The 21769-nt window shown below is 36.5% G+C and overlaps 1 protein-coding gene across 1 annotated transcript in view; it reads left to right on the top strand.

Moving 5' to 3' along the window:
* RDX (radixin) overlaps positions 1 to 14387 on the top strand; it is a 30077-nt gene extending 15690 nt beyond the window's left edge. Inside the window, exons 5-13 of the mRNA XM_085309068.1 lie at positions 1718 to 1801; positions 2291 to 2437; positions 3926 to 4022; positions 4676 to 4839; positions 5490 to 5620; positions 8817 to 8977; positions 9940 to 10032; positions 10880 to 11122; positions 12061 to 14387. Of these exons, the coding sequence (XP_085165194.1) occupies positions 1718 to 1801; positions 2291 to 2437; positions 3926 to 4022; positions 4676 to 4839; positions 5490 to 5620; positions 8817 to 8977; positions 9940 to 10032; positions 10880 to 11122; positions 12061 to 12225 (1285 nt within the window). The 3' untranslated portion in view covers positions 12226 to 14387. The remainder of the gene's footprint in view (positions 1 to 1717; positions 1802 to 2290; positions 2438 to 3925; positions 4023 to 4675; positions 4840 to 5489; positions 5621 to 8816; positions 8978 to 9939; positions 10033 to 10879; positions 11123 to 12060) is intronic.
* Positions 14388 to 21769: the final 7382 nt, after the last annotated feature.

Below are 21769 nucleotides of genomic sequence, written 5' to 3'. Positions count from 1 at the left end.
TGCTTTTGCATCATCTACTATATATAAACTTGATTGCAGCACACTTCTTGTAATTAAAGTATTAAGTGCTAATGTGCATTTAATGGTAGCTTTCTCAAAAGAATGCTGGGAGTGCTGGTGGATGACAAATTGACCATGAGCCCTCAATGTGCCCTTGTGGCCAAGAAGGCCAATGGCCTCCTGGGGTGCATTAGGAAGACTGTTGCCAGCAGGTCAAGGGAGGTGATCCTGCCCCTCTCCTTTAGCCCTAATGAGGCCTCATCTGGAGTCCTGTGTCCAGTTCTGGGCTCCCCACTACAAGAGAGACATGGAGCTCCTGGAGAGAGTCCAGCGTAGGGCTACGAGGATGATCAGAGGGCTGGAGCATCTGCCCTATGAGGAAGGGTTGTGAGAGCTGTGGGGAAGAGAAGACTGAGGGGGGATCTTCTCAATGTGTACAAGTACCTGAAGGGAAGGTGTCAAGGGGATGGGGCCGGACTCTTCTCAGTGGTGCCCAGTGTGACAGGACAAGAGGCAATGGGCAGAAACTGAAGCACAGGAAGTTCCGCCTGAACGTGAGGGGGAATTTGTTCCCTATGAGAGTGACAGAGCCCTGGACCAGGTTGCCCAGAGAGGTGGTAGAGTCTCCTTCTCTGGAGATCTTCAAGGCCCACCTGGATGCAACCCTGTCTACCATGCTCTRGGTGACCCTGCTGAGCAGGGAGGTTGGACTAGATGATCTCCAGAGGTCCCTTTCAACCTTACTGATTCTGTGATTCTGCATTACAAAATACATAAAACTATCTGATATTTCTGTAGTTTTGCTTCTGCTGAATTAAAATYTTTTAAGTCAGTAAATTTCCTTAATACTTGCTCTTTTTCTTCAGTTTTTGATACATACGCTTTGGGTAGATGATAATAACTTCCTCAAATTCGTAATGAAAATTATTGCAAATAAAAAGCAGGAAAAACACTAGGCTGAATGAAAAATGTTCTCTTTCTTGAGTAAAGAGGAAAAAAAGAATAGCATCTGAGCCAGTATAACTTCCTCTCACAGTCTTACCTTTGATTAGTTGCCCTTTAAAATGGCTTCTCTAGGAATGCTTGAAATGGAAACTTCATTATGCTTTTTTCCATGCATTTATTTTATGCATCTGATTCCTTTAACTTCTGTAATACATTGGTAGTTCTAAAGAGGTCAAAAACATGTCCATCATTGCAGTCCTGTCTAAGTAAACCCAAATCAGTTTTCTTAAACTGCTTAATTACTGATTTTWAAAAAAGGGGGAGTTTGGGGAAAAACATATTCTGCTAGCTTGTCTTAATGTGTTATATTTTCTTCCAAATTACAGCAAATAGAAAACTTGAAAGTAACTGGAGATAAGAGATTCATTTCCAACACTTTTGTATGAGGACTTTACAGGCCTCCATTTTTAGGTGTTTTCAAACATTACATTTTATGACTTTACTGAAAGTTGAGATATGACGTGGCATGACTTTTACTATACTAAAGGTACACATCCATGACAAAAGAAATGGTTTCATGGTGTTCTGAAATGTACATTTGTTGAAATTCAAAGTTTTTACTGTGTCTGAGTTAAAAAGATGAGCAGTTTATTGGAAGTCATGTTTAAACTTCTCCCACTAAAACAATGCTGCATACCAAACTTATTTTTATAACTTCAGGAGATTAAATTTCTGGTTATTTTCATTTAATAGTAACTTATTCTGTTAACAGTGTGTTAGAACAGCATAAACTGACAAAGGAACAGTGGGAAGAAAGAATACAGAACTGGCATGAGGAGCATAGGGGAATGTTAAGGTAATTGTGAAGAAAACATTTCATGATCTTTAAGTGTTTTGGGTTTTGTAGTTTTTTGGGTTTAGTAGGAATTTTGGGAGGAGGAGTTATTTTTGTTTGGGAAATACTTTCTTCTTTTATTCAGACCAGGGCAGACAGTTACTAGTCTTCTGTGAAACCAAAGGTTAGGGTTGATGGCTTTCCAGTTCAGTTATTGGCTACCTGTATCATTTTTAGGCAAGCTTGTCCTCTACCTTTTTTCATGTTTGCCTATCAACCTCTAAAATATATTTACTATTTCTTTATCTCTCAGAATGAAAAGAAAATGTAATGATTGAACTGTACTTGGGTATTAATGTAATGAGCTATATAAGTWTCTGAATCAATGTGCACATGAATTTTAAAGAAGTTACATTCCTAACTAGATTGTGTCAATTAATTATTCTGTGATTGCCTTACTCATACAATTTATTTTTGATTTAACTTAATTGTACTATTTTCTTTCATCAGGGAAGATTCTATGATGGAATACCTTAAGATTGCACAAGATTTGGAGATGTATGGAGTCAACTATTTTGAAATAAAGAATAAAAAAGGAACTGAATTGTGGCTAGGAGTTGATGCTTTGGGTCTGAATATTTATGAGCATGATGATAAGTAAGTGGCTAATATTTCTGTTGGAATTTTGACCTAGGAGATCCTATCCAAGATTTGTATAAAACCTACCTTACTGCATGTTTCTATAACATCTAGCAAAATGAGTTCTCAAAGACCTTCTAATCTATGTAAAAGACAAAATGATAGAAGTTATCTACTAGAATATTTGAATTTTAAAGATTACATAGGGATGCAAAGTAGGGGAATGGAAGAGCATTCTTCAAATTCTGTATGAATTTAAATTTGCATTGCTAAATATGGATATTTGATAGCTAAACCATTTCTTACGTGGTTTCTTTTTGTACTTTTTCACTCCCTCAAGACCTCCGCTTCAGTCAGGATGAAAAGGACATTGAGAAGCTGGGCAACATATTTGATAAGAAATGTATTTTAAGAGCAGCAGTTAGAATTATAGCTGTTAGAGCAAGAAAAGCTTTGGTAACTAAAAACTTTTAGACATCAAAGACAATCAATGTTTCTTGAGTCCTGGTAAGAAGATCAAAGAGTCTGTCCTACTTGAAAAGTGATAAAGCTGAAATGTACAAAATTTGAAGAATCATAAAAACAGATGAACAGACTCACTGTTTTGTTTCTTTCCAGACACCTCTGCTACTAGTATTTGATGTTAACGGTATTTTCACAGTGAAATTAACCACAAGTCAAACTCCTGATAGCTGTAACTAACTGAACTGAAATTTCATGCTCTCTACTAATGTTTATACTCCCTAACAAAATTCTATAAGCCTTAATTGCCATTAGATGGCAATGTAACTCCTGAAAGATGGAGGAAATATTCAGAGAATCAATTGAAAGAGCTGCTGTTTTTGGATATTCTTTCATTTCTGATGGTTAGCAATCAAGTACTTAAACTGTTTTTCTAATCTTGTACTTAAATTAAGARCAGAAATAGTTACAGTACTTTGCACCAAATGCATAATTTTAAGTATTTTTTTTCCATAGGCCTAGCAAGTTTTTTCTATTTACATTATCTTATTTAGCTTAAAATGCAATGGGGATGAAATTTAACTTGAACTTTAGGAATGCAGGAATATGTATCTTAAAGTTAAACCATACTGTAGCATTACTRAAGGCTAATTTAATTTCAGTCTTTCAAATGACAGGCTTTTCTGCAATTATATACTCATTGAAATAGCCATCCTTTTCAGTAAAGTTGAGATGATTAGTTGCTTATATAGAATCAGTACGTGACTGTAATGTTTAGCATTACTTAATGAGCAGGTAAGTCAAACTGAAATTTCTAAATGCCTTCTGTTGCAGTGCCATCATAGTCTGTAGTTTATTCATTTGCTGGGCCTGTAATAATGTGTAAATGTTGCCTACTAAAATGTACTTGAACTGTTGTCTCATTTAGTAAATGTAATTTTAATGTGCAGTTGTGAAAATGCTACAGAATTAATAGATTTATAGATTATTGGACTTAAAATACACACTTGTGCTTCTTCTAATGAGAACTCTTTCTCTTTGAAGGTTGACACCCAAGATTGGTTTTCCTTGGAGTGAAATAAGAAACATCTCTTTTAATGACAAAAAATTTGTTATAAAGCCAATTGACAAAAAGGCCCCTGTAAGTAGTCTGTAGAATAGTAGGCCTGTGTATGAGAAGTTTTAAACGTGAAGGGACTTGTTCTTGTGCTATGGCACGAATAAATATTTTATGCCACTGATTTTTCATATTGGTAGAATAGCCAGTATTCAAAAGGAAATACTTATTTTCAAATATGGTATGTTCAACTTTTCTCTTTTCATTCTGGCTGATACTGTTAAGTTTTCTTCCTCTTTTATTATTTTAAACAGTCAGCTAATATTTTGTGATGAGTTGAAAAGCTATGGTGTAATATGTTAAATATTTTTCTATTTTGTTCTCTTTTTTTGCTTGTACTACAACAGCATCTTTCATGAGTTTTTCTAGGCAAAGCACTGAATTAGCTTACATATTCAAATAAGAGTATAGTCTCACTGTTTTTGGAAGATTAAGTAAATTACTTTGTGCAGAAATAGCTAACTTCTATACAGAGGAATCCAGATGTGGTTTTGAATTTGTTCTGCAAGTTCTTTCCAATAACTGGATTTACAGATTTGTGGTATTGGATTGGTCGGAGGAAAAAGGTTAAAATATTTGTAAGATTAAAATTAACAAATGCAAGCATGCAGTAATACTTCTGAGTATTATCACGACTATTTTTAGATTAATGGATATGCTGCAATTATTTTTGCTAGGATTTTGTTTTTTATGCACCCCGTCTGAGAATTAATAAGCGAATTTTGGCACTGTGTATGGGAAATCATGAATTGTACATGAGGAGGAGAAAACCTGATACAATTGAAGTGCAACAGATGAAGGCCCAGGCTAGAGAGGAGAAACATCAGAAACAATTGGAAAGGTAAATAACAAACTTCCCATGAAACAGAATGAAACTCTTCTACACTTTGAGAAAATTAAATCATAGTATATTAGATGTTCTAGTATTCTAGAAAAGAGAAGTCTGCTTTTCTTTCTGTAGTACGTAAGCAGGTTTGTAGAATGGCGAGATTAAACTGTCTTAATAGAAAGCCGTATCCTTTTTGAGCTTTCAGTAATACTAATGATACCTGTACAGTTGTTTCTCATTAAGATGTTTTTGTTAAATAGTCTTAATTCTCTGTTGCCCAATTCCTAAAAACTTGTACAATCTACCTGAAAACGTTTAAAAAAGTTCAGTGAAGAATAACATAATTTATCTTTTATATGTTAAAAAATAGTTGCTTTTTCTAGCCTAGATAAAACGTCAGCCTTTTCTGAAATGCAGCTGTAGCTGTGGATTTAACTTGGTTAAACTATAGCCAAGGCTGCTTGTCTGTTACAATTCCATTCATAAATTCTTTTTTTGTGCAATACTTTGAAACACGGAAACTTAATTCTTCAGTTTGCGTTGTAAACTAAATGTTTAGCTTCTCTACTAAGTAAGTAAACTAAGAAATGCACTATCAGAATCCTGAGAGAGCAAAATTTGACCCACTTGAGGACTAAAAACATTTTTTTTTTAATTTTTAGGGCACAATTAGAAAATGAGAAGAAAAAAAGGGAGATAGCAGAAAAGGAAAAAGAAAGAATAGAGCGTGAAAAGGAAGAATTAATGGAACGCTTAAAACAAATTGAAGAACAAACAATGAAAGCTCAGAAAGGTGAGTTCTTGCTGTTCCTGGTGTTATATGTGGTGACAATGGTTTGTTCACATGGCTGGTTCAGTTTCATAAATTTTCTTTTGTTTTTAGGGGGACAAGGAGGAAGATTTTTAACTAATAATGAAAAAATTTATGTATTTATAATCTTAAGTAGTGTTTAAGAGTTAATAGATGGTGTATATATATTTTAACATTCTAATATGGCAAGAGCTTTAATTTTCTTTATTAAAATGGAAATTGGGTGTGCTGTTTAATTCAGTATTACGAAATGCTTGAAGTGCTGAAAACCTGGGGTTTGAGAGAAGGATTCAAAGTACTTCCTGTAGGATCTTGGCTGAATTTAGCTTTTTTGTTGCAAGTTCCTGTCCTGGTCTCTTTGCCTTCGTTTTGCTTGCTTGTCAAATTTGGCCATGGGCTCCTGTCTGTTTCCTAAATACAGTTCTGTTTTTCTGTCGGACCAGCCTGTTGAGCCTCTACTGCTGTATTTGGTCCCTCCTGTCCAGGATTTTTTTTTCTCTCTCACTTGAGTATTGGTTCACATTCTTGAAAGTTCAGTTCCTGTTTTGCTCATAATTCTTGGCTTTGGGCTTGATAAAGAGAATCATGGACTATATTTGCGCTAATAAATTACATATACCTAAGACAGATTTTTATCTCTACCTCCATACTTTTAAAATCTTGCCGTCTGTAATAGGTTGAATGCAGCCAGGCAGCTGACTCTCAAACCTTGGAATTATGCGAGAGGTAGCTATTTGGCCCAGGCCAAAGCAGTGCCATCATGCTTCTAAAGGTTTAATGGTATGGACAGGGAGCTCCGGTGTTTGGGAGCTTCTCCTGACACTGTTTCACATGATACCACAGAAGCAGCCATCAAAAGCGCTGTGAGCAGTTCCTACGACTGTCACATTCCTGCATCTCCTTGCTTAAGGCTGCTGTCAGGGAAGGCTCTGCTTCCTCAGCTTTGGGCTAGGGCAGGCATTTTCTGGAAGCAAAAGCGAATCACTAACAGATCAYGGAATTGGCAAGGTTGGAAGGGACCTCTGGAGATCATCTAGTGCAACCCCCCTGCTCCAGCAGGGTCATGTAGAGCATGGTAGACAGTGTTGCAGCAACAAGGATCCCCCCTCCCCCAGCTGAAGCCCGGGCTTGAACCAGGGACTCCTAGGTCTTCGGTCTAACACTCTCCCAGCTGAGCTACTTCAGCCCCCAGTCTCACATGAGTCTTTGAAAGATGTGTATGTGATTGTAATTTGACAACTTGGGCAGTACTTTGTCAAACAGTGGAAAAGATGCTTCCTTGACACGTTTCTCTGCAGGTTTCTGCCCTTGCTTAAAATCATGGAGCTATGATATGCTAGAGCTTCTTAGAAACAATTAAAGCATTTTTCTTCTGTGGGTTGTTGTATTTTGGGTTTTTTAAATAATCTGGCAAATGGATTTCCTGTTGTTTGGGCCAGAATTTAAATAAATGAACAAAAAAGCAATCTAAGGCAGAACACTCAGTGGGAAGAAAGTCAGTCTCAAACCTTTTTGTGAAAGTATAAGCAACTGAATATACAGAGATGTCAGGGAATTTAAAAATAAGTAGCATCTCTACAGCTACCCTAACTTGTTGATAGGGTTCCAATTGATGCATCCCTACAGATAGGGAGCAGGATGAATGTTAACTATGTTATAGAAATAAAATAATTCCTGATAATTTCTCAAAAATATTTTAGTTTGGTGTTCTTAAGTTCTGTATGCTGACACAACTAGTAACTGTGCCTTGTTCTTTTTTGACCTTGTCCTGAGTACATCCATATATCATAATGAAATGTCTTTTTCTAAAGCATGAATTACTTTGTGATAGAAGTCTTGATTATGACTCTTACAAGTTGATGTACTACATATATTCTGAGAAATCTGTTCTAATGGAAAGAAAAATATAAAACCATCAAATTAGCAAAATGGAAAGAAAAAAGGGCTTAATTCCCAACGAACTTTTGATCTTCCAATAGCTCTTCTAAACAATATGGTCTAATTTCGGACACAATATATGAAATAATATGTTCCCATGTAGCCTTCTATTGTTCACATATTAAAACAGTGATTATATATCATACATTTTGAGTGTTTGAATAGTGTTTTTTAAATATTTATGCATTCTAGTTTACTTATGTAAGTACTGCATTTCCAAAAGTAAGTCCATATACCTGTAATAATGTGCCCCTGCTTTTGTCCTTCAAATTTGGATTATCAGAAATAATCCTAGTAAACAAGAGAACTTAAGAATTTTTCACTTGGAGTCTAACACTTAGAAATCATGTTATTTGTTATACCGTCCTATGCTGTTCACATACATGTTAAGTCAGAGAACAATGGCAAATTTGATCTGATAGGCACTCTGCTTCTCACTTACACTTTTACTCTTTGCTTCCACAGGTGTGTCTTTGTAAGTTTTGCTAACTGGTAGCCACTTATTTTGTGAACAGAAATACTCTTATATTTGCAAGTTCCCTTGTCTATGCAATTATAAGAGACATTGCTAATAGTTTAATAGTGCATCTTACTCGTCTGAATAAGGTATCCAGCAAATTTTATGAACACTTTAAAATGATGATTCACTTTGTTTCCCTTCTTCCCGTAAAATGAAAACTGAAAAAATATTTCTCTTAATGCCTAAGCAAAAACATACAAAAACATTTCTCRTTAGAACCAGGAAGAAGCTACAGAAAGACTTTGTCATAGTTGCTTCCTTTTTACACATCGAAGAAGTATTTTGTGTATTCAGATCTTACCTTACTGGTGAATTATTGCAATCCACATGACAGAAATCAGATGAGTGAAATAGGAAGAAACAATATTTTTCTAACCAGGCAGCTAGACAACTCTTATTCCTCTCTTGATTTCAGGTTGTCATATTTGCATCCTTTAAAGTTGGCTTTGCTCTCTGGAGAGAGTTTGTGAACCTTTCAGTGGGTCTTAGGTCATTTTGCTAGTGGTATATGTCTGAGGAGTCATTTGTAATTAAGTTGTCAGGCACTTTAGTACAGTATAAGAGTTTTTGGCTTCTTTACCGTAAGAGAGCATGACTGATTTCTAAGGAGATTTTATATATGGTTAAGAGAGGGTGTATGTGCATGTCTACATATGTATATTTGTGTACTTAGTTTTTTTGGTGAGAAAATATCTTGTCTGCAAATTTTCCTTTGGGCAGAACTAGAAGAACAGACYAGAAGAGCTCTAGAACTGGATCAAGAACGAAAGCGTGCAAAGGAGGAAGCAGAGCGCTTGGAAAAGGAGCGTCGAGCAGCTGAAGAAGCTAAAGCTGCTCTAGCCAAGCAGGCAGCAGATCAAATGAAGAACCAGGAGCAACTAGTAAGAAGCCTTGATCTTGTTTTGAAACAAATTGGAAAATACAGCTGAAAATATAGCCTTGGGGGTTGGTTACATCTATTTTTTCTGAACAAGTGTGCTGAAACACAGGTATAAGTGTTACAGATTGTTGTGGCACTTTATTAGAAATCATTACATTTGCCCCTATGTGCAAAAAAAAAAAAAAGCCCACTTGAGACATTCAGGAAACAAATGATGAAGGACACGTTTCAGGCTGACCACACCTGTTAATCTCTTTTTGTGATAGTGTCAAGTTTGTCCGGTTGAGAATGAGAAAGGCTTCTTTCTGCAGTCTGCTGGGCAGCCTATTCTCTGCTGAAGCAATTCCATTCTGAAGCTTGAAGATGCTTGAGGCAGGGGTGAAGGGGAGTTGGTGACTATTACTGTGATTTTTTTTTTTCTCCTCCATCCCTATTTCCTACATATACAGTGCTTTCTTGCATTCTATGTTAAATTAGTTCTAGTAAAAAACTTATACATACTGAGAAGGGCAACATAACTGTCTAAGAGTTTCTTGGCTACAGAACAACTTTTGGTCTTCTACAACCTCAGCATGACAGTCAGTGCTGAAGGTGAGATTTAGTCTTAAAGTACTGAGAGTATGGTCCAGAATCATCAGCATGTTGGTTGAGTTATTAAAGCTATATTAAATCGAAAAACTCAAATGCTGAATTGTATCTGCAGCTGTCTTTTCACAGTAAGCTCAGGAAGTTCAGAAGACTTTTTTTTTTTTTTTCTTTTTTCCCTCCTCTTGACTTATTTGTATCAGGCAGAGTACTGTTCGGCCCCTCTCTTTCCTATTTTAAACTTCTAGTTTTAATGAAGAGACATGATGGATGATAACTGACTTTTTCCAAGACAGATCACAGCAAAGGCTCTGCTCTCTTTCACTGCAGAGCCAAAATGGTATCAAATTAAGATTTCTATTTCATTTTCTGTTTCAGGCAGCAGAACTTGCTGAATTCACTGCCAAGATTGCACTTCTAGAGGAGGCCAAGAAAAAGAAAGAAGAGGAAGCCTCAGAATGGCAGCACAAAGTAATGAGTTCATGTTGTGTGAAGTCCTCCAAACTTCAAAGAAGCTAAGGGAGATGAGTGCAGAAATCCCATTGGAATTCCATGACTTTGAAGCTTCTTCCCTTAGGCTTCAGAGAAACCTTCTGTAGATGTTTTAGTCCCCCAGTCTTCTAATGCCAAACTGCCTAATCTGTTTCTAAGTCGTAAATTGACATAAAATTCTCATCACAAAAGTATGGTAAAAATCTAAAGTGGCTTCTGTGTGTACAGTGATGAAATAGATTGGAGCTTCATGCTGGAAAATAAATGCCTCAGGAGGGATCTGATAAAGATGCATAAAATCGTGAGTGTTGGTGAAGAGAGAAACAGGACCTGAGGCACATCAAATGAAACTAGACATGATTGTTTAAAGCAAAAGGACATTTCTTCACAGAAACTAGTTATCTGTGGGATGTGAATACTAATTCTTTCCATAGATTCAAAAAATGATGGAACAAATTCATAGTGAAAAGTCCTGGTTGGACATTAAAGCCAAAGACATCACCTTTTGGTTCAGAAAGTCCCTGAGCCTCAAATCTCTGGAGGACAGATAAGTTGGAGAACAATCATTGATTGCTGTGTTCTGTTGTTCTTCTTGGCTACTGCTGGAAATAGCTGGATTAGATGGATAGGTGCTACGGCTGTTCTTACATTCATAGGTCTTTTACCCTGTATTTCTATTTGACAGTTCTCAACCTCTAAGCTAATCCTGATTCATTTATGGAGAGGATAGTTACCTTGCGTTGAAAGCATCTCAAATATTTGTTTCAAATTCCCTCATTATTGGTACATCACTTTTAAAATGCTGAGTATTGTTTATTGTATTTAGGCTTTTGCAGCGCAGGAGGACTTGGAAAAGACCAAAGAAGAATTGAAATCTGTAATGTCTGCTCCTCCTCCACCTCCTCCTCCACCAGTTATTCCTCCAACAGAGAATGAGCATGATGAACATGATGAGAACAATGCTGAAGCCAGTGCAGAACTGTCTTCTGATGGTGTCATGAATCACAGGAGTGAGGAGGAACGGGTAACAGAAACACAGAAAAATGAACGTGTTAAGAAACAGCTCCAGGTAATAAAGACTTACAGTTTTATCAACATAATTAAGGCATTAGTTTTTCATTCTTTATTTTTCAATAATCTTGATGAAATTATAGTATGCTAAGGAATCACTTTCTTATCACTTACTAGATCAATTACCATGAATGAGATCGGTTGGTGAATGAGTATTTTAGAAGCTAAATAAATAAAAACACTGGATGTTAAGTTATATTTTGTAGATTAAAAAGCATTAGTATGTTGTCACATTGGCCAGTTAGCGTATCTAGTAATTGTGTAATGTCCAGGATACTGAATGCTGAAACAGAATGCTTTCCTTTTTGAATACTGAAGTGTATAGTATAAACAGATGATTGTTTAATAGTATTAGAGTTTATTTGTAGTTATTTTGCAAACTTTGTAAATGCAAAAATAGATACCAATTTAGGGTGAAATTTTACTTTCATGAAACAGATTATGTCCACCAAGACCTTACCACTCCGAGCATGATAATTTAATGTTAGTGGTAGCGTTTTAATGTGTTACACAATGTGTATTTGGGAAAGAAATCAAAGAAATGGAATGTCATTTAGTTTTCTGGCAGCAATATCTTGGTAGTAAGTGTGTATGTGTAACATCCATCTCTTCTGCTTTGCCAGTCACTGAACAGAAGCAGAGAGATAAGTGTGATACACTTATTTAGTTGAGCAGAAATTGAAATACGGTCATTCTCCTGCTTTATCCCGCTGGTCTTGGATATTGTGATATGGGACCTTTCTTGGTACGTTGATGCCAGTACTTCTAGAAGGAAAGAATTCTACAGTCTCTTCCCCCCCCTCTGCGATCATTGTGATAGACTCACAACTTTAGTACAGCCAGGTCTTTTGAGCTGCTGAACATGTGTTATCAGAAATTCCAGAATCACAGAAAGAGTAGTAAAAAACACTTAAATACAAATATTTTATTCAACAGGCTTTAAGTTCTGAGTTGGCTCAAGCCAGAGATGAAACCAAGAAAACACAAAATGATGTCCTTCATGCTGAGAATGTTAAAGCAGGCCGTGATAAGTACAAGACTCTTCGACAAATCCGACAAGGCAATACAAAACAACGTATTGATGAGTTTGAAGCAATGTGAGAGCTGTTATTTTGCATATATGTTCCTCGTAAAGCTGAACCACCAACAGAGAAAAAAGCAGGCCTTTGCAGATCTGATGGATTGCACCCCACTTTGCCAAAGCACTTAGTACCAGTTTGACTGCAATGATTAAAAGAAAAATTTGGGGAAGCCATTCAACAATAAGGCAGTCTGTCATCCCTGACTTTATGGGGGGAGGGTGTGGAGAATGTTGACAATTTTTTTTCCCCTCTTATGTTTTCATTTTCATTGTTTCTTTTTTTCTTTGAAAACTGATGTGAAGTATATGACTGACAAGTGTACGTACTACATAAACATTAAGAAATAGAGTAATGGAGCTGAAATGAATTCACAGTTTTCAAATTAGCCACACTATTAGGAGTTTGATATTACTGACTTTTAGTGGGATTTTTGTTGGTTTTATGTTGGCTGTTCTCACAAGTGAAATTCTTTGGTGTTTCATGTCCTGTCATCATTGATGGTTTTCTTTGCCTACCTGTTCACAAAGGTCTGGATGGCAGGTGGTAGTTCCAGGAGATGTTGCTTAAATGGAACGCTACCTGTGGGCAGCATGTCTGCTGATAGGCTTGAATAAATATTGCTTTTCATAGATGATTATTTTAGATGCACAAAATGTTCTAATTCAGCAAAGAAGAAAAATGCAAAGCTCTATATGCTGTTTGCTTGTAATTATTTTATTTGCAGTAGGGAAACCTGGATCTTTCTGGCAAGGGAGCATATGAAAACATCAGTCCCAGGGAGGGGACAGTATCCTACCTCACTTCTATATACATGATGACTGGTCCTTCAAACACCATGAAAAAACTATTTAAGTTGGTTATCACTGTATAGTGATACCACAAGAGAGCTAGGAGTCCTTACTCCTAAGGATTTGTTTTACTTCAGGATGGGTTTATAGTGCTAATTACTGTTTAACTGCCTTTTTGTTGAGTTTAAATTGTAAAAACATCTTGTGTGTGTTAAAGCTGTAACCTGTCACTGGTATACTATCTTCTGGGAGGGGTGTGGAACGTGTGTGTTAGCTTGTTTTGGGGTTTCCAAATACCAAATGAAAGTTCACGTAATTGGAGGAAAAAGCATTTGTAGCTTCAGTTCACAGTGAGGCTAGTATTGTAACTTGTCGTATTTGATGTCAGATCATTGTTATTAAGTACTTCCCATATTGATTATTATTATTATTTTTTTTTAAGACTCAGTTTAGAAATTAAGTTTTGGGAAATAACTTTGCAGTTCATGTGGACTGTGATTATTCCTTCTTTTGTAGTACCTTGGTAAATATTTGTAAGGGAAGAGCCCTGCTTTCTCTGAGGATGGTTCAGCTCTCTTCTGTTTGATATTATGCACTCATAAATTTACACTTATCTATTAAAATTTGCCATTTTATTAAGCATTTTTTCATGCACAACAGGTTTAAATTTCTTATGAACAGTCCAACTAGTGTTGGGGTTTTTTGGGGCAGAGTTCGAGGTTGGCTGTGTGGGGTGACATCATGAAAATAAAGATACATTAATATATTTTTGTTCTGTGGGACTATACATATCTGGTAAACCTTAAAGACTGATGTGCAAATGGTGTGCACGCTTCAAAATGCTGCTTGGTGGAAGTTGGTGTTTCTACTTGCAGTGCATTGTAAGAACAGTTTATTTCACAGGCTTCATACATCGAAGCATTAGCAAATTTCTGAAGTATTTGAGCAGCTTGCCATAGCAGGTGAAATACTGTGCTTCCAATGAGTTCGTAGTTTTTTCCCTGGAAAGTGTGCACTAACATTGATATATCAGTTTCAGTGTTGGGGAAAAATACCAGTAAAGTTTGCTGTTCATAAATCTACAGTATATAGAATAGGGCTAAATGGATTAGATCCATTTATAAAGCTGTGTGATTTTTTCTAAACAACCAGGAACAACCATTTGTAATATGGATTTTCACAATGAACAAAGTGGTAATAGCTGCTGTCACCAGCAGTTGGGAACAATTACTGGTGCAGAAATACTAAAAAAACATTTAATGATTACTTGGTGAAGTAATTTTCCACATGCTTTTTTCCTTTAGCATCATGTTTTGTGTTGTACAATTAAGCTACAATTACATCTACTATTTTGGATAACATTCATTGGTTAACAATAAAGAGATACAGTTAATTTCTCTGAGGTCCCTTGTTGTTATTTAATGCACTTTTTCTCTGGCAGGTCTGCCAAATGCATTTTAATAGCCTTTTTCCAGAGTTGTGAAGAAATCTTGATCACCAGTCTTTGTTTCACACTGTGGTCAAAATGAAATAAATTTTAAAAAAAATTATATATATGCACACACACACACGTGTACACACACACACACACACACACGTGTACACACACACACACCCCTACCTAGAGAATAGTACTCTGCCTAAGAAATTGCCACATACAGTTGGGAGGAAGCACTGGTGATTGCTGATTCAAAACAGGATATGAATCATGAGAGCAAGTTGGCTCTCTTGAGAACAGTGGGTCGTTTGGCTACATAAGAGCTGTATAGATAATGAAAGAACTTTCAATCACTGCCTACACATTGCATAGCCTTAGGAAAAGTGAAGTTTAGTTCAGTAGGTCATTGGCTTGTCTTAAACATTAAGAAACCTTTAACTTTTTTATACTACACACTATAGTGAATAATGCTTTCAGATATATGTTTTATATAATAGCAAGGTTTTTTTCTTTTCCACCTATCTAGTGCACTCAGAGAAGGCAGGAACAGTGCCATATAAATAGATATACAAATTAATCTGCTAAGCAGCTTTCACGTAAATTAGATCTCCTCTCAGTTGACATGCCGTTCTACCTCACGTTTGTTTGGTGTTGCACTCAGTGCAAGCACATAACCATTCTTTTTGTTACTCCATATGGCAGAATTGCCTAAGATGAATTAAAACACGTGTGCTTGATATCTTTAGCATGCATGTGCTTAGTTTATTCTTTCCTCTTCTYGGAGCCCCTCCTGCTGAAGTGTTAGATTCCAGCGTCTCATTTGTTAGAGAGGGTCTGCATGTGTATGTGATTTCAGAATATTGTGTTTGAAAGGGGAGGTAAGTACTTTGAAGGGTGCTTTTTTTTTCTTTTTTCTTTTAGATGCTGTTGAGGTGGAGAGAGAAGGATAGAAAATAGTACTGTACTTTGTAGGCCAGAGTTATACAATGCCTTTGTGTGAAGGAAGATTCAGTTTTTTTGAAAGCAGTCCTCTGCACATCAGAACCTACGTTTTCTGTTGGTTGTATCTTATTTAAGTACACTTCTTACATACTTTCGCTTAGTTTATCCAAAATGGAACAAAACTCATGTTGGACTGTGGGCTAAATAACTGCCTATTTAAGCCCAATCACTTTGGAAAGCATTATTATGCTTTTCCCCTTTTCTTGGAGTATGTTCTCTAGGGCTGTTCAAGTTGCTTGCTTTTGCATTTCTGAGAAAAAAATAGGTCTTTTCTAAATAAAATATTTTAAACTTCTGCACGGAAAGTGCCTCGATTTTTGTTCTTTTTAATAAAGGCAGTATAGAGATTTAAAAAAGTCTTGTTCTTCCCTAGGCATCAGATTAGTTTCAAGAGTAGAGGATTTTACCAAAGATGATAAACTGAGTGAAATGAGGTTGTTGATGCTAGTCTTCATGAAGAATACATTCTGCAGAAGAAAACTGAAAGCTTTTTTTGTTTGTTTGTTTTGCAAAARGGCCTAATACAAAGCTTATTTGTCATTAGAAATTGTCCCATAGCTTAATGTATCTCACTAGGTAGTAAGATTTTCCTGGACATAGTAATTTTCAATGGATAAACATGCAAACTATGGTAACTTCTAACCCTGTAGAGCATATTCTGTTTCTGCTGCTTAGAGGTGGAGAGTACCTGCTTCTGGACGAAATGTCCATGCTGGCTGGTCAGCCGCCACAGAGACAGCAGAGATGTCTCCAGCTGGTGGCTCTCAGCACCTGCCAGGCGCTGTGCCCTGCTCCCGCACTGGCCAAGCATCTTTTTTTTTTCTTCTTCTTTCCCTAGCTTGCAAGTGTGCAAGGTTGACATGGCCGATTGCTTTCCCCATTTGGGGAACTAGTYAGCAGCAGGAACTAGCGGGTGCAAAGGAGAGCATAATCATGGAGAGTAATGGTAGAGGAATATTAGGAAAGAATTACCATTTTTAAGCTAGACTCCTTATTCGGCCCATTTGTTCACTTACGCTGAGGACCCCTTCTCTGTGAATTCATGCAACAGCTGCAAATTTGCTATATATTTAACAGCAGCTGGTTCATTAGAGAGAGCTGGACTCTTATTTCATAGAGCTGAGCCCAGAAATACTTCTCCTGATCTGTGGATGTGGACCGACTGTCAGAATTTTGTTTTGATTGATGGACTCCATCACTCGCGTTTGTTCTGCTATTTGCATAATCTGAGCTGATAAATTGCTCTTTGGAGTGAAGTTAGAGCAACTGCTTGTTTGCTTTTACTCCCTTCCCTGAGTAGAGATTGCTGAAGTACCAGATGTAGACCATTTAATGGGGGTGAAGATGACTCTCACACACACCCCAGTCCTCAAACCATTACATTTGATATAAGAATAAGAGTCTGTGGTGTTTGTGACAGTGCCAGCAATGTTCTAGATAGTCAGGAAGGGATAGATTTATGCCTGCATAGCTCTCGGTATAAGGAAAGACAAAGTTAGCAAATGGAAATGGAGCATTTTGAATTGTTGGGATTCCTTTAGATATTTATTAGCTTTTGTAAATAATATATTAGAGTGTTTCTGCTCACAGCAGTAGGTTGTAGGCCATGGAAGAAATGAGGGGAAATAGAAATTTACATCAAAAGAGGAGGCCTGGTTGATGTGAATGTTTCTAAAGCATGTGTGCAAAACAGTTAGTGTTCTTTCTGCACTCAATGAATTGATCAGATGAAAAGAGATCAAGTTCAGAGGTAGGACAACTAGAGCATGTGATTTTATTTTTATTTATTTTTTATTTTTTGCTCTTCTATTGCCACCAGAGAACTTGYTATAATCTGAATTTTAGATGTAGGCTTTTAGGAAGCTTGCTGCCTAATGCTAAAAGATCTTGAAGGTTAAGGTCACGAGCACCTAGACTGACCTCTATTCTATAGCTTGTTGAATTTCAGCAAAATACACCTTCTGAAATCTGACTTTGCCTAAGAGCATTGCTGCATTTGCAAGATAGAAGCGATGTATGTGCATATTTCTAGCTATTCCATTGCTTGTTTGAGCAATGTGAAACTCTTGTGTATCTATGTGAAACAGTAATCTCATGACAGGCTCAGTGACCACATATGCAGGACTCTGCAGGATCTCATATCAAGTCTACAGCTCCCTGCGGCCTCAGCTTTCACACTTAATGCCTGATTTCTTCTTCGTTATATTTGTTTGATACATTATTTAACTTCTTAATCTGTAATTTTTACAATTTTCTACTAAACTGAGCTTCCAGTAGTATGTAAATGGTTGGCTACTATGTTAGATGTTTTCTTGAAATACGTTATCTTGATGAGTTGAAAGAGTCTAGCTTTGTTGTATTTAAATGACACTTCTGATTAATGAATGATCTCCATGAATATGGTAATTGCAGTCGTATTCCCAGAAAAAGGCTCATTTGCATCTGAGCTGAAGCTGAAAAATTTTGTGAAGTGCACTTCAGCCTTCAACAAAATAAGTTTACGAAGTGTAGGTGACAACCGGAACATGCAGACCAGTCAATCCTGCCTTCTTGTTTATTACTGAGCACAAATTTATGTTTGAATGCGACTCAGAGTTTAGGGATTTGAGAAGGGATAGCAAGCTTGTTCATACTAAAAAAAGAAACAAAAAACCCCCCCAACAGTAGGAAGTCATTCATTCTTTATATCAGGAACTCGCACTTATGCTCTGTTTCCTATTCTTTATAGTTTTTCTTCAATCTGGAGTTACTGGATCTGCTCTTTTSTGAACAGTTTTGCAGGCATCTCTTGCTGCTCCCAGGGCAGTTGTTTTGCTTCTCTGTACCATTTGAAAATATACAACTCTTCCTCTTCCTTTCCCACCCCCTTCCAATTTGGGATCTTATATTGTTGCTTTCAACAAAACAGACTAACTCAGATTTAAATTTAGGGCTATTACTGCTGCTACTTGTAACAACCTCTGGATTAATTTTGGCTACGTGTTTTCCTATGAAGCGTGCATGGTGAACTGGTATATGCCAGCATATAGAGGACATGGTAGCTATATTGGCTATTTAATAGTTACTAGTAGCATTCATGAGATCAGGCAAGTTCAGAAAACAAGTCAGTTAATGAATGCAGAAAACTGGGGAAGATATGAATCACGGTGTTTATACCCATGAGATTCAACTTTGAGCCTAACCCTAGTCATGCCTACAAGGGAGCACGTGAGAGGGAAGAATTCCCCAACTGCGCCGTACAGCCTAACTGCATGGCTGGACTGTGCAGGCAGGATGGTTATGCCTGCTCCGGGAGGAGGGCAGGCAGGCCTGCGTGGTGCAGTGGCTTTGCACTTCAGCTCTACGTGCCTGTAGTAACACTAAAAGACATGGTGGTTTTTTGTCATGTGAACTCTTCTGTAAGAGTCATGCTTAAGCTCCTGCCTGGCTTTGAAACTCTTCTGCAGGTCGTCCTGGCAGAAGTGAAAGTCCTCTATGGTTTAAGTGCTGGTATCTTTAAGGAGTTACCCTATGGCTCTTTAGCCCATCCTAACTTTAAGAAACCATAATAAATATGAAGGGAAAAAATTCTCTAGACTTTGGGTGGCCCTTTTTATACAACCTTCCCCTAGGCTTTGATCCCCACTTCTCACCTAGTTCTACTGGTAATGGGCGTTTTTTTTCTTGCTAGTGTATCATGCCATTTATTGCATCTGAAGTAAAATTTCAGTTTAGATCATCAGTAGCTTTAATACACTTTAATAATTTTGTTTTAGTATGAGGATGGAAATTAAGACAGGGAGGATGCTGCATAATTATTAGTTTAAAAACAAACTGCAGAGAAAAAAGTTTAAGCCTTAAGACTGATTTGAAGAAATATGTTGTAGTTTTTGTCAGCTAATGCGAAATAACTGGAGACAAGCACCTACATATGGCAAGGCAGACCTTGTTTTCTCAAACTAAATTTATGATAGCAAAGTGCTTTATTAAAATTAAACAGTCTTTTTTTCTTTCTTTTTTTTTCTATTTGTCACTTACTAGGTTACTTAAAGAGCATTGGAAAAAATACCATGTCTTTCTGTTTATTTAATCATACTTACTTTCGTTAGTTATGTGGCTTATTTAGTCAATTTAAGRATAAAAACATCTTTTCCTTCTCCAGTGGTTTTGTAAAGTTATATTTATTGATGACACTAAAACTAGTTTTGTAGTCTGGAGCCTAATGGATGAAAGGAAAGTATTTTCTGAGGGGAATGTATTGTAATTTGCTTTACGTTTAGCTGAACTTGATTTTTTATATATGTGTGTGTATATATATGTATATGTGTGTGTATATACATATACATGCACACRTTATATATATAAAAATATACATGGCATGGATAAAGTGGAGATTTCTAATACAGTATGTGGCATCAGGCCTTATAATGACTGCATTAAGATGAGATAAACAAAAAAGTTGCTACTTTTTATATGAATTTTGATCTTCAATAAGTTTAGTATTATATGCAGTAGAAGTCGAGCTCTTTAGAGCTATTCCTAACTATGCTTACCTCATATTTTAAAAAACAYTGCAGCGTGCAGAGTGTGTATTTTATTCTCGATATCAAAATGACATGTGCCTACCTCAGATTTTTTTGCTCTTCCCCACCCCAACCCTTCTGCAAAACTCAGTTGTTTCTGAGCATCTATTACTGCCAGGAAACTTTTTACTGGTTTCAGTGGTACCTTAATAATCTACAGTGTCACTCGCTTGGCTCCAGAGGAATAGTGCCAGAAATTCTTCCCCCTCCCTGCCAGGAATTCCTGTAAGTTGTTTTTTTTGTTTTATTTTTTTTTTTTTTTTTTTTTTTTTTTTTTGGTGTGGTTTTAGTACTTCTAAGTCTTAATCACCCATTTCTGACTCGATTCTGGGAACAGAGTTCACGCTTCTTCCATTTCTAGTCAGAATTTTATTTTGACAGTGTTTTTCCCGACCAGATTTGTGTTGAGTCCTTCATTTAGAATTCGTGTGAATTAGCATTGTATCATTTGGAATAAAAGTAGCACTGTTGCTTTTTATTTCCTTACGCTCCAGTCCTGGAAGTTCCCACTTACTTTCTATGCCAAAGAATGATTTACGTGGAAAACAGGCTGATGTATAAACTTTGATGCAACATTCCTACATGCTGTAACCTATGGCTGTACTAGTAAATGTGAAAAAGTGCTACTGAGRGTTTCATACATTTAAATAGTAACCTTTTCTCCACATTTATTGAATGATGAAGAGAATTTGTTAATTGAAATAGCCTTATTCCTGGTTCCTTTTGAATAAAAATTAATCTATTAAATCTATTAAAAATCTATTAATCTATTATCTATTAAAGCTCTATTAATACTTACTGATGAACCATTTCTTAATAACTATCAGAATGAGAAGTTAGCATTCTAATCAATATTTTAAATTCAGCATTCCTATTCTTTGCATATTCAGTATATAAGATATTTAAGAAAACCAATGTTGACAAAGAAGAAAAAAAACAAATTTAAAGCAGTTTCAACAAAGAACTTTCACAAAATTAAAAATTAAAGATATATATTTTTAAATCAAATATATCTTTCCTCCAAAAATGCAACAGAAAACAATAAACTTTGACTCATTGTAAAGATTTCCATCAGAGAACTTAAAAGTTTTGGAGAGAAGTAACTTTGAGAGAGATTCTGTTACGCTGTCCTTAATAATACTAAAAATTTTCTCCAAAGGGCTTGTGCAAGGCAATGAAATGAAAAAATTTCAAAGAGCTTGTACAGCAAACAGCACACGTGCTAAGTTAAAAGGGAGAGTCATCTGGAATAATACTGGCTGTGATTGAATGTTCTTCAAATATGTCCTATATTCAGTGTGTTTATGCACAATATGTCCTATTTCAGCCACCTTTGAAAGCACTTTTAACACAATCTTATCTATGCCGCACTCAGCCGTGGTTTGTGGAATTTGCATTAGCAAATTGGTCTTTTAAAAGTATTCCCGAGGTGGGTTTTAGATACTTTACAATGCTAAAATCTGCCATCAAAACTCTACTGGTATGTGGAAAAAATGATCTGCCTCGAGCCCAGAAGAGCTGTTGCACAGCTTTAGACCTGGTTTTCGAGCCTGGCTGAAGCTCGAGGAAGGCGAGTTCCCGCCGTCTGTCGGATCCTTGGCTCCAAGAATCACTTGTTTTTTAAAACGCTCTTTTCTGACTCTACCTCACTCTGATGGCATTTTAGAAACAGTTCAATCAAAAAACACGTTCGGGAGTTTGATGCCTCAGAACAGCCACAGGGAGTGAACTACGGCTCTGTGTATGGCTTTGCTTCATAGTTCTGATTACTGT

Source organism: Rhea americana, unplaced genomic scaffold (assembly GCF_003343005.1).
Source record: "Rhea americana isolate MKP2758 unplaced genomic scaffold, rheAme1 scaffold_29, whole genome shotgun sequence".
NCBI classification, from domain to species: Eukaryota; Metazoa; Chordata; class Aves; order Rheiformes; family Rheidae; genus Rhea; species Rhea americana.
This window is presented reverse-complemented; position numbering and strand designations above follow the sequence as displayed.